This window comes from Camellia sinensis, chromosome 8 (genome assembly GCF_055761805.1).
Source record: "Camellia sinensis isolate YWXY chromosome 8, ASM5576180v1, whole genome shotgun sequence".
Taxonomy (NCBI): domain Eukaryota; kingdom Viridiplantae; phylum Streptophyta; class Magnoliopsida; order Ericales; family Theaceae; genus Camellia; species Camellia sinensis.
Window position 1 is genome coordinate 88,425,149 of NC_138968.1, and position 13,152 is coordinate 88,438,300.

The 13,152-nt window shown below is 35.9% G+C and overlaps 1 protein-coding gene across 1 annotated transcript; it reads right to left on the bottom strand.

Annotated features, from left to right (window-relative positions):
- Positions 1 to 2,130: 2,130 nt before the first annotated feature.
- Positions 2,131 to 10,845, bottom strand: LOC114275297 (homeobox-leucine zipper protein ROC8-like). Its single transcript, XM_082885308.1, has 11 exons — positions 10,715 to 10,845; positions 9,980 to 10,097; positions 9,688 to 9,879; positions 8,885 to 9,445; positions 8,651 to 8,752; positions 8,322 to 8,549; positions 8,000 to 8,209; positions 7,819 to 7,825; positions 7,013 to 7,281; positions 6,797 to 6,886; positions 2,131 to 2,538 (listed from the first exon to the last, which is right to left on the bottom strand). Exons 1-11 carry the CDS (start codon positions 10,843 to 10,845, stop codon positions 2,131 to 2,133), a joined length of 2,316 nt encoding a protein of 771 aa, XP_082741434.1.
- Between the last annotated feature and the right edge of the window lie 2,307 nt (positions 10,846 to 13,152).

A 13,152-nucleotide genomic window follows, 5' to 3' on the forward strand; every position in this document is an offset into this window, starting at 1 on the left:
TTGAGTCAAAATCATGTGTTTAGAGCCTTTGAATATCAAGTTGAAACTCAAGAATAAGTTCTGGAAAATCCAGAAAATTTGATGTCCGCTTGAGCGGGAGAACTGCCGCTCGAGCGTAAAATTCAGGCTCCCAGTATTTTCTGCAGACATGATGTCCGCTCAAGTGGGGAGCCATGTAGTGAGGCCTTTAGCTCAAGCGCCCGACTTCACCCTCCAGCATAAATATGACATAACCAGTACTTTTGCAGCCTCATGGGTCCGCTCGAGCGGGGAAGTCCACGCTCGAGCAGGGACCCCTGTTTCTGAAATTCTGTAATGATGTCCTGTGTTTTGTTTTTCGTTCTCTTTTACTTCTAATTACTCTTAGGCATGCATTGAGCATTATGAATGAGTTAAAAGGATAAGAAAGAAGCCTAAAGAGGAATATGTGAATTAAGGAACGGATCGAATCGTTTCTGACCCATGTGTGTTATGTAAAATGTAGGATCAAGCTCCAGGGCAAATCATCCAGCCGATCACTGTGAGTAATATCTTATTAAAGATATCTGAAGTATGATATTTGTCCAATTACTTACTTCTATGTAAGTCTTATAAGTTCGTTATTCGAATAAAAGTTTGAATGGGCCAAGGCCAGTTTGACATGAATGAAAGTCTGAATGGGCCTACGGCCAGTTTGATATCAATAAAAGTTTGAATGGGCCAAAGGCCAGTTTTACATGAATAAAAGTCTGAATGGGCCAAAGGCCAGTTTGACATGAATGAAAGTCTAAATGGACCAAGGGCCAGTTTGATATGAATGAAAGTCTGAATGGGCCAGAGGCTAGTCTGACATGAATGATAGTCTGACTCGAATGTAGTCCGACATGAACAAATGGGCCAGAGGCCGTATGACATAAATGGATGGGCCAGAGGCCGTATGACACAAATGATTGAGCCAAAGGTCGTCGGACAAGAACGAATTGGGCGCAAGGCCGTTTGATGTGTTTGGAATCGCAATCACTTGACCTATACAAATATGTATATATGTCTGATAGAAATACGAATTGGGCCGAAGATCGTTTGGTGTATGTTGTTCTAATGTATCTCCTTTATTTGATATTATTCACTGGGCTTTCGCTCACGCTCATTCATGTATTTGTAGGTGAGCCAAGGGAGGTTCAAACCCAACCTCAGTGAAGTTTGTGTGGAACAACCGAGGTTTTGAACAATCAGCCCTTACGTCTCACGCATGAGACCCATCTTCGCCCTTTTGCTATCTTGTTTTATTTTGTTATGTCGGCGAGGACTTTGGATATATTTGTATATAGTTTTGATTGCCTGACTTAGACTTGAATGATCTTGTCTATACAGAACTTTATGCCACTGTATTTTCTGATATGAGTTTTTTTTTTATCAGCAAAAAGAATCTTTATTGATGGAATCATTCAAAAGATGAAAGGGAACATCAATAAAGAGGAGCTCGGAGCTACATTCAGCTCGGAGCTTCTGTTGGAGAGAATCCAACACAGAGAGAGAACCAAAAAAACTGTAGCAAGACTACCAACAGCATACAAGCTCCCCTCACTGCTGTAAGGGGCCAGAACAGAAAAGGGAAACAAACTTGGAACCACACTCTTAGATTAAGCAGCCACAGAAAGGAGTTCCAGCACACGGCAGTGCAACCTGAACCACACCCTGCAATCTGAATCTGAGCAACCCAGCACACAGCAGGCTGGGTTGATATGTGTATGTATGATTTGTTATGACGTGCCATGTAAGCACAGCTCTATGGACAAAATTTTAAATTTTGCTTCCGTTTGGCCCCTTTACTCTGATAAGCTATGTCTAGTTTGGATTGAGGCCGTAAGTAATCTCAGGATTACTGGCTGGTTATGTCCTTAACCCATGGGGACGGGTTTGGGTCATGACACTCAAATAAAAGAACGAATAAAATTGTAACTAAAAAGAGTTTTGTTAAACGAGATTGCCAATAACAAAAACCTAACAGTATTTGTGAAGTCTAAAAACAACCCAATGTATTTTGAAGCAAAATCAAGAAAAAGAAGAAAAATCCTTCAAATATGTCTACTGTAAAGTAGCAAGCATTACACAATAAAACATTAAAATAGCTAGCTAAAACCTAGGTGGTCATTAATCCACATTAGAGCAATCCAAGGCAACCTTTATTTTTTGGACAGTGGAGCTGACAAGGGTATTAACAATAGCCACAGACTCCATGTTGAGTTGCTTTGAATGTAAGTGGTTAGATAACAGAATCTGGAAAGCCACCGTGAGGAGCGAACCACCGAACCTTTTGTTAGCACCACCACCTGTGCTCATTGAAGCTGCTTTATCATGATGATGAAGAGGACGAGGACGGCCATCATCAGAGATTATCAAGCCTAATGGAAGTATGGGTATGTTTGTGGAGTCATCGCCGCTTATTGCTGACTTGATAGTTGGGAAGTCTATTGGGGCATACACTACCACTGAACCCACCATAGGCTCTATACAGCTCTCTTGAAGCATCAGCATGTTGTTATCATTGGAGGCGAACGACTGCTAATTTACATACACTGTGTTAGTAGCCATGCATTGAAAACAAATTGATAATTCAAATAGACAAGTGATCAAAAAACATGAAAGCATTTTTAGATCTCACATGGAACCAAAAACTAAACTAGTTTATGTTTCATTCTCTAAATCAACCAAACAACTTCAATGACTTTGTAGTGACAAACTCAAGGGGGATTTGAATTACAGAGAGGTCATGGGGTTAGGAGAAGTTAAATTAAAGGGGTAAGCACTTAGTACTTTGCAAAGAGTAGGAAGGTTATTATAATATCAATTTCTATAAGCATAAAAAGTGAAAATACGATAAAAACATATATAAATAAGCATTTTTGTTTTTGCATCTATGTTGAGTTATAGATAAGTGCAAATATAAGGCAATAATTTTTTTTTTTTTTTTTTATTAGCAAAAGAAAGCTTTATTAATGACAATCAGAATACAAGACAGATGACATACATCAATAAAGAGGGTGAATGTAAAGAGTGTCAAAGCAAAACAGAACGATCCTAACTAAGTTGGCACCAAAAGGCAAGCCTAATTGATATTGTCTAGACACGACAACATACAAGGGTTTTAAGGACGAAATCTTTGTCTCCAATGCAAAAAACATTATTAAACCAATTACTATTGTCATGAGAATTATCACTAAAAGTTCGTTCCAAATTTTTTTATATTAAAAAAAGACCTTTGGTGACAAAATTTTGAAAAATGTCACTAATAAGTGCAAGATAAAATAATTTCATTCCAAAATGTTTACTACTTGAAATAAATGCACTCGTAAGAAAAGTTACATAAATTATGATATATGAAATAAATTAGACTAAATTTTTTTATATAGTCCTAAAGGAAAGACGTTATATGAGCATTATACAAGAATTATTATGCGTCGAGAGTAATATAAATATATTGACATATTTGAGTAAGTGTTCTAATTGCCTTAAAAGGTCATATCAAATAGCTTGGTATGATTTTTATAAACAAACATCTCCATGCATACTTCCACTCTCTATTATATTGTTTATTTTATGCTTTTGCTGCATCCAACAAATTTCGTATCAAGGTGCTTATTTTCCAAACCCCTTGGATTTTTTATAGACTCCCAAATAACTTTCTCAAACCATTTTTTTAAAAAAAGAAGTCCAAAATTCATGCATGATCCAAAATCAAAGAGTTTTTTTTTTAAAAAAAAAAATCTCCTTGTTAGATAATAAAAACTTGGCAAGTGCCATCCAAGGTCCAAAAAAGGCAAAATTGGAAAGGAAAAAAGAAAATTCATGAGCTAACAACTGCTTCATTGAGAATAAATAAAAAATGTTCACCTTGAAAAAAGAAAGAAAGAGAAATTGGGTGTGTTCTCAATGTGAGAAAGTAACACATCAACAATCAAAGATGGCAACAACATCTAGTGTTACGCTACAAATGAAAATGAGTTTGTCAAAGGACACCAGGAAGTTGGGACAAAAATAGGCATTTTGTACATGTTAAAAAATGAAAAAGGGCAAGACATCCTAGGAAGAAGTATGAAAGGTCATGGAAGTGGAAGAAGGTGCAAAAAAAGGGCACACAATTTTTAGAAAATGGGAAGCTAACCAAGTTGGGACAGAAATAGTGATTCAACAGAGTGACATAAGAATGGATGAAATGCTAAGATAAATGAAGGTAGACGTAGAAAAGCTCGCAAAACATATTTCAAATGATTGAGAATTTGTTCGGAGCATATTAAAATATTTTGAGTAAATTATAAATATATCTCAAGAGGTTTGGACAAAATATAAATTCTCCTCGCGGTTTAAAAAATTACAATTCCTTCTCTTTTGATGAGCCATTTAACATAGTTAACATACAAGATAAAATTACCCTATAACCCATCCGTCACCTTTCCAAACCACCTCCCACCCTACCTAGCTAGCCCTCGTCAATACTTCCCTATATTCAACCACCTTGGACTGCTAGCCCCACCACATTCCTACATTCTCTCAACAATCTCAAACTCATGCCCCATAAACCATCCTTGTAGCACCCAACTGCCATTGGAACCCCTAAGCCCACCATTTTGTTTTTAATCAATCTTCTTTATAGTTTACCGAAATATTTTTAGGGCATACAATAAGAAAATTGGTATCTCACCAACACTGAGGTTGGTGTTAGCTTAACTTTGGGTTGAATTCTTAGTGTCTTTGCCTTCCTTTTTATTGATGTATTTCTCATATGTACATATGCAGTTTCATCAATAAAATTTCATTTTGTTGATTCAAAAAAAGAAAAAAAAAAAAAAAAAAAGAGGGGTGTTGAAAATTGAATCCACAATTTTCTAGAATATAATTAAATTGGATATATTGACTACAATCTTTTGTGTAGCTTTATTTTTGGACATTCTATGGTAAAGATTGCAAGTTAAAAAGGCATACTTGACCTGAGGGATCTGAGGGATCTGTGTGTTGATTGATCACAAAGCTGCTTTCTTTTTTTTTTTTTGATCAGCAAAGGAAAATTTCATTAAAAGTATGAAATTAAAGATACAGGAAGATGACATGCATCGAGAGAAATTCAGTAGTACAAAATACCCCTACTATTGCTACTCGCATCCATACAACCAACCCCTTGGCCTCACGAATTTTTTTTCTTTGAACAAAAAAGTTAAGAAGAACTTAACCAGAAAAAAATACAATAAAAATACAATAATCCCCACAAATCAACTCACAAAACCCAAAGACAAAGCCAAAACCCAAGACCAAAAAAAAAAAAAAACTAAACTACGCCGCCCACCTGCAAATTTTGAAATCTAAATCATACACCTATGCAGCTTCAACTCCCAACGTCCACAGCTACGCCCCACGCCCGACAACGTCCACAGCTTCAACTAAATCATACACCTATGCACGCAAGCTGCTACTGCTACTGCTAAACCTTACCCCAACCTGCTGCACGCACCTCTGCACCTACCGAGGAAGATCGCTGGCCGGAAAAACTCCATAGCCACCATCTCCATGGCTGGAAAAACTCCATTACCTGTCATCACCAAGCTGCTAAACTCCCAAAGCCTCCCAATGCCCAGCAGAAACCCACATGCGGCTGGACTCTCAACACCCAGCCAAGACCCACTCCGGACAACATTCTGCTACACCAAACCGAGAAAACACCATGACCACCCATCTGAACACAGCTTGGTCACCATGCCAAGACCCACTTCCAGGGACGGAAACTTGTTTTCAGATTCAAAACTCCGAACAACACCTAAACAGCTTACTCCTCTTATCAACAAACCACACATACCAATAAACCCGATTAATTTAATCACCCATGCTGCTGCCCACCAAACCCAAGACACCCGCCACCGAAACCACAACATCGAAACACCGCCGAGACACCACCATTCAACTGGATGAAGTTCACCCCTCAAACTCCCACTCGAAAGGAGCGCTCGAATGAAAACTTAAACAGATCTGGATCAACTACAACACCCTCGTTCCCTCCAAACAAAAGCACCGAAGCAACTCCAAAGATCCGAAACCGAGCTCATCCCTCAAACTCCCACTCGCAAAAGAGCGCCCGAATGAAGCTCCAACCAAGTCTGGCCATCCTCTATTCCGGTCCAAAACCGTCCTCCTTCTACTCTGTTTTGACCCTAAAAATAAGCACCCACAAACACAAAAGAGAGCTGGGCCAGCCGACCGCCATAGCCAATGGCGGCGGTCGGCCGACCAAAAGTGAGGCCCGGGGTGGAGGTTTTTAGAGAGAGAGAATTTGTGATGACTTTTAAAAGTAACTTTGCAGAACACACATTCACAAAGCTGCTTTCTGTAGTTTGGTGAATTGGTGCTGAAAGGATAGGAGTTTCTGCAGATTCTGTTTTTGTTATGGTTGTTTTTCCTTTGTTCTGTTCTCTGTGTTGGTTGCTCACCAACTAGGAGGTTGGAGCTTATTTTAGCTCCAAGCTCTTCTTTATTGATGTATTCCGTGGTTTTCATCAATAAAGTTCTCTTTGCAGATCAAAAAAAAAAGGCATATTTGAGTAAGTATTTTTATATTGAGAAAGATCTGTAAGGTTCCTAAAATCGTATATCTCCATGCATACTCACTTTCTGGCAAATTTTAATCTTCTATTACCCCCAATATATTTCATAGCATACGATTGAACATTTATTTTTTTCTATACTCATTGAAGAAGATATTAATTTGAGAATCCAATGAATAACCGCTACAACACTCCATACAACCATGGAAATTAAGTAGAAATGTAATTACCTGGATAATCGATATACAATTTCCTGGGTGAGTTCCATACGAGACATGTGCAATTTCGTTCACTGGATTTCCATTAGAGAGCATATCCCACTGTTGCATTGATAAAAAGAATAAAATTTTAACACTTGAGGCCACCCACGCAATGCATTATTGTGATTGATTTTCTAGATAAAAATTGTTCCTTACTATACTAATAGAATATAAAATGAAATGAACCTGAGGTCGTGTTTTATTATCTGTGAAGAAATTGAAGAGAGTCTCGGATGATAGAGGAAGCCACAGAGAGGAAGCAACACTGACAATCATGCCACTGGGTTGACCTATTTCATTGTTTTGGCGAACGGAGACTCGAACTCCACTATTGTTCAATTCTGACAAATGAGGAAAATCTAGTTTACCTGACATGCTCAGCATTTCCCAAAAATTCTTTACCATTCTCTGGGATAGGTTCATTATGCTTTTTCTTCCTTCTGGTATATCGAACACTGAGTTAAAAAAAGAAGTTGAATTACGAATAAATCCCTTGTGATTTATAAATATATATATATATGTACATATGTGTAACTCTCTTACATTCTCAAAATTACATTCAATCTCTGGAAGTTTATATCTACGTAATAAATTGCTCTATTCGTTAATCTACCATTTGGTCAACAAATGGAATCCGATGATATCAACAATTGTATTTTTAAATACTTTTTTTTTTTTTTTTATATCACCAAGAATATAATCTAATGTATTATTAATTAATTTGCATTATAAGATGGTTAGCAAAAATTCAGTCAAGTTTTGTGACAACACTATTGTGCAACTAAACTAGACTTCTTCTAAATAATGAACAAGCCTCCCAAGCAATGCATTGCTTGAAAATAACAAAAACAATGTCTAACCCTAATTCTAATCTCTCTCTCTCTCTCTCTCTCTCTCTCTCTCTCTCTCTCTCTTCCATCACCATCATCCCCATTGCCACATCATCTTCCTTATAACTCCATTACCAAATGGTACTAACACCAGGACCTCACCATGGCACTACCACTCCACCAATCACCTTCCACCAGTGACCCTATATTCCTTCAGCCGGGTCGAGGGAGAGTAGGGCTGGGGTGGTTTATTTTTTTGTTGAACAGAAAGTATTATTTTATTAAGGTTAATAAGACATTACCAAAACGAAAACAACACAATAAAAGACTAATAATAATGAGCATGTTTGAGAGTTTGCAAAAAGCAAGTACCCCCTCCGAGTTCATGTCTAGATAAGGCTGCCCCTAGTGAGTATGCTAATCTTTCAGACATTCGGTGAAGAGTGGCGATCCATCGTTGGGCTCCATATGCTAAACCACCACATACTAAGTCTCTATAGAGACGATGAGTTTGGGATTTATCATCCACTTCCACGTGTTCCACCCATGTAACCTAACAATATAAGAGGGAATATAGATTAGAAATCAATAACATGCTATTTATGGCCAGGGATAATTATCTATTTCGAATCTTTTTTTTTTCTCTTTATTCTACAAGCACTGACCTCGCAACATCCATTAGGCTTATCTTGAAGCATGCAACCGGAAGGAAGCCTCCATGATCGTGGAGGCGAACCACGAGGGTCTAGGTCTTTTGATAATTTGGAGCAATCATATTCATATGATACATCAACCATCACCCACACACTTGCCTCCACTTCTCTACAGTATCGGAGGAAGTAGAATTCTCGAGGCGCCACAAGAGGTGATAATATATGCATTTGTTCGTACATCTGTATCAGTTAATTGTTATGAAGAACAAAAATTTCTTTATATATACATACATACATATATATATATGTATAAATGGATGTTTAGTACTACTACTACCTACCAGCTGCAAAGATCCTGCTTGATCTCCCAACATTCTGGTATCAACTACTTCAATTGTCCTTGCTTTTGTAACTATTGTAGGAAAAAGATCCACCCATTTATTCTGCATAATTAAAGCATTTACTCACATAATGTATATATATATAGTAAGTCTGTAAGAAGAAAGAAAGCATGTGATATGCATGATAGATAAGAGAGGAGGGAGGGTGAGTTATGAGGGTGAAGCCAAACAAACCGAGTCTAGAAACATGTTGAGCAAGTGCACTGCACTCATTGGCACCACACCGGAATCTTTGGATGACTCCATCCGGGCAGTGGAACTTTTAAAGTGATTAGACCTTGGGAAAAGCTTGTTATAGCTGTCACGATGAAGAAGATATGATGATCTTCGGCTGTCACCATCATGGTCAACCGGGGAGGAGGACTTGATCCACACTGGTTCATTTACTCGCAAAAGCCTCATCAGTTCGCCCATGGCACTTACTGCTGTCTCAATCATGGCCAATTTTTCCATCTCAAATTTGTTGTTCCCATAATCGTTCATTAACGGGTGTTGCATCTGTTGTTGCATTGTGGAATTATTGTTATTGTTTGAATTCCCAATATGGTCATCAAGTTGCTGAAACTGATGTTGAAGCTGATCAGTGGAATTAGAAGAAGACCCTCCCAATAGCCCTTGACTTGCTGAGAAACCTAATATATCTGTCTGCGATTGAAAGTCCATTGAGCACAATGATTGAATTTGCGCAACTGGTTTTCCCAGGATGTTGGCAATAAAGTGGGACATTCTTTCATACTGCAAAGCCAAAGCATACAACAACAATCAATAAAAACAGCAAGAAAAACAGCCGATCAAAAAAAAAAAAAAAAGCAATAAAAACATTTTAAGTTAACAATATGTGGAATTGAAGAATAAAAATTGTCCAAACCCTAATTTTTTTTTAGCAGCGAGTAAAGGGCAATATATTAATGCAAAAGGTTACAACCACGACAATCATTCCAACCCTAAATAAACTTTGAAGGAACAGATAAACTAGCCTCTTGTTTTAAATGGGAATTTTGCATCTTCAGTTTTTGCACATTAAGTTGTCTTTCTTCTTCCCCAAAGGGTGGACCACCACAATTTGGGCATGTCACATTTTTGAGAGCCTCTCTGATTGCAAGGTTCTCACATTGGATTTTTTCATTCTCTACCTTAAGAGCATTGTTGTCAGCTCTCTCAATCTGGGCCTGAAAATTATTGAAAGATGAATCACCTCTATGTTAGAAATTTTGCTTAAAACACACATGCTCTTGCACGTAAGCAGAAGTTCAACAATAAAACGAGAACCTTTGTCTGAGTCCTCTTGTTCTGAAACCAAAACTTGATCTGCTTAGACTCAAGACCCAATTCCCTGCTCAGTTGACGCCGCTGATTGTCATCTGGATGTTGGCATTCCTTGAAGAACCTTCATCCCAAAAACCCATTAATTAACTATATATCATGATTCACTGGTCAAAAAACAAAATAGACTATATATCAAGATTCAAGATTCAAGAAATCAAGAGAGAAAGAGAAAAGCAAGAGGAAAGTAAGAGCCCATTCATAGATTTAAATAGATCAGGCCAATCACCAACAAGAAAACTATGTTGAATTGAAACAAACATTGGCCAAACAAATTCAAAACCAATGGATGCATCACCAAAGATCCATTTTAGAGAGTTTGCATCAGAAAGTTGACAAAAAATGTACAACAGGACTGAGTAAATACTTGGCGGTCCTAGATTAATGATAAAATCATCCTTTGATGAATTCATTATCATTAACCATAGACACACAACACAAAGACATGGATGAAAAAAAAAATTAATTAATTAATTAAATGCAAAACCCTGAACGTGATACCAAATAGAGAAAGAGAAAAAAATAAAATAAAAACCACCATAAAGACAGACCAATGATAATCAATCCAAGGCCCTAGAGTCATAAAATTCATACCAATCATTTCAAGAAAAACCAGAGATTCCAAGGTGGCCATGGACATGAAACCTAAACAAACTCTTCAAAAAACATAAAGGATCTTACGCCTCAAGCTGTTGTGTCTGGTAGGCAGTGTGGCGATAATAGTGTTTCTTGTTTTTGCGAGAACTGGAGCCTGCCTCTTGTTCATCTCCAGACCCAGTACCATTATTACTTCCATAACCAAAATCCATCATTTTCCTTTAACTTTCTCTCTCCTGGTTCAGACAAGAATATGGGTTGGTTAACTTAATCACTCAGCCTCATGTTTGTATATATATATCATTCTCACTACTTCGTAACGTAAGAGTTGAAGCAAGAGTAGCCCACTGTATTTAACCTGGTTTTTGACATCGTATCCACACCAAGATGTACATTGTCTGTCTGTCTTTATAGAATTTCCACAAAAGGACAATTTAATCTCATTTACAAGCAGGAACCAACCAATCCCATTAAATTAGCCACATTAAAGACAATATTTCTCCTTCAAAAAAAAAAAAGAAAGAAAGATAATATTTGGTTTTTCTTTTAATTAAAAAAAAAAAAAAAAGGTCATGTGTTAGGAGTTGACACTCTGACTAACACAACATCCCAAAAATCTTAATGTGAACACGGATTTGCTACATATAAAGAAGCAACCAAATATGTCAAAATATTAAATTCCAATTTTCATTTATTTATTTATTTATTTTGAGCAAAATTTAGTTCGATTTTCTATGTTAAAAAAATAAGGTAAATTATAAACACACCTTGAGGTTTGTTTAAAAAAATATATTGTAACTTATAATTTTGGAAATTACATCTCGTCCCTTTAAATTTTTAATCACATAGCAAATGACTCATTTTATTAATAAATTATTAAGTCGATTAATAGTTTTTAATTATGTCATAAATATATTTTAATTAATAATTTAGATAATTTTATTGTTGCATAAAAGAATGGTTAGGAATTTTATTTTTTGTTTTAATTTTGTTAAATAAAAAAAGATACTTGTAATTTCTAAAATTACAAAAAATAATTTATATTTTAATCAAATTTCAGAAGTATTTTTATAATTTATCCCAAAAAAAAGCCAAATATGCTAAAGATTAAAATTGATAATCAGTCTGACAGATGGGTTTTCACTTGCCAAATTAGCAGGTAACGCTTGGATAACAGAATACACAAGTCCTCTCTCTCTCTCTCTCTCTCTTTCTCTCTCCGTACAGGATGTCCCATTTAGTTCGCAAACTATTAAAATATGTGAACGAATATAAATTTGATTTTAGAATAATTGAATTTACCATTTTAATAAGGTCATGTGCGGTTCACAATTTAAGCATAATTGCATTATGTATGTTGTTCACCAACTCTCAAAATGTATGAATAAATTCATTTGTCTATTTATCGAATGCATGACCACAAAATTTAAAGGAGTTGGATTTCCTTTATTCCATAATCTAGATTGAAGGGTGTTGTCTAGACTAGTGGAACCCATTATGAGTTTTGTTTTGATATCTTAACTGTTCATTTTATAAAAAAAAAATTATTTATATCATCAAAAAAAAAAAAAAAGAACGACAAATGTATTTTCATTCATTTTTTGTGTGTGAAAAACATGATAAATTGAATGAACTACAATTATTGGATTGATCTCTTCTTTTGTGAATGATATACATGAAAGACTTTACAAAGTGGCAAATGATATGCTTTCTCCTCAACTAGCTTTTGGCAAGTGTAAGCACATAATTGGGTGACTTTTCCTATGTCAACCTAGTTGGGATGGGTATGACTCACTATAATACTATTAACATTGTTTTTGTCTATTTTTATTGATGTAATATGTAAATGATTTATCCTTCGTTCTAATTTAATAACATTTATTTTTGCTGATAAAAAAAAAAAAAAAAAAGACATGACAGACAACAATCTAATTGGAATATGTCTTAAGCAATTATGTTTATATCCCAATCCTTTTCTATTGATTTAATCTTGTTGTTATGCTTGTACTATATTGTTGTTAAAGGGTAAAGGCTAGTAATAAAGTTTGGGTTTCATTAAAAGTCTGGGTATAATTAAAGGAGTTCAGTTTGGTTTGGATGGACCTGTTATCAACCAACAATAGTTTGCCGACGATACATTGATATCCTCTGATGCAGATTCAGATGTGATTCGATGTATCATAAGAATTTTTAGATGTTTTGAGGTGATATCAGGGTTAAAGATCAATTTTCACAAAACCACTACTTGTGGAGTGGAAATTTCGGAATAAATGATTCGGGATTGTGCATCAGTTTTACGGTGTAAACACCACCACTCCCTTTCAAGTACTTGGGTTGTTATATATTATTTAATAATAATAATAATTTTTATGTTTTTATTTCAATTCATTTCTTGGATCTCATATTGGAATATAAAGAAATCTCTACACTTTCACTTTGGAAGGAATTTAATATTTCGTTTTCCCTCTGTGCAATTAGAATTCAAATTTTTAGCTTAATTCCTACATTGAAATCTTGAGCAA

What these genes read in the sequence shown, in the direction of transcription:
- LOC114275297 (XM_082885308.1), bottom strand. Translation starts at nt 10,845, where the DNA reads ATGATGGATTTTGGTTATGGAAGTAATAATGGTACTGGGTCTGGAGAT. An exon ending in ACAAGAGGACTCAGACAAAG is followed by an intron (nt 9,880 to 9,979) that starts GTTCTCGTTTTA and finishes AATAATTTTCAG; the next exon opens with GCCCAGATTGAGAGAGCTGA. An exon ending in TCAACATGTTTCTAGACTCG is followed by an intron (nt 8,753 to 8,884) that starts GTTTGTTTGGCT and finishes TTAATTATGCAG; the next exon opens with AATAAATGGGTGGATCTTTT.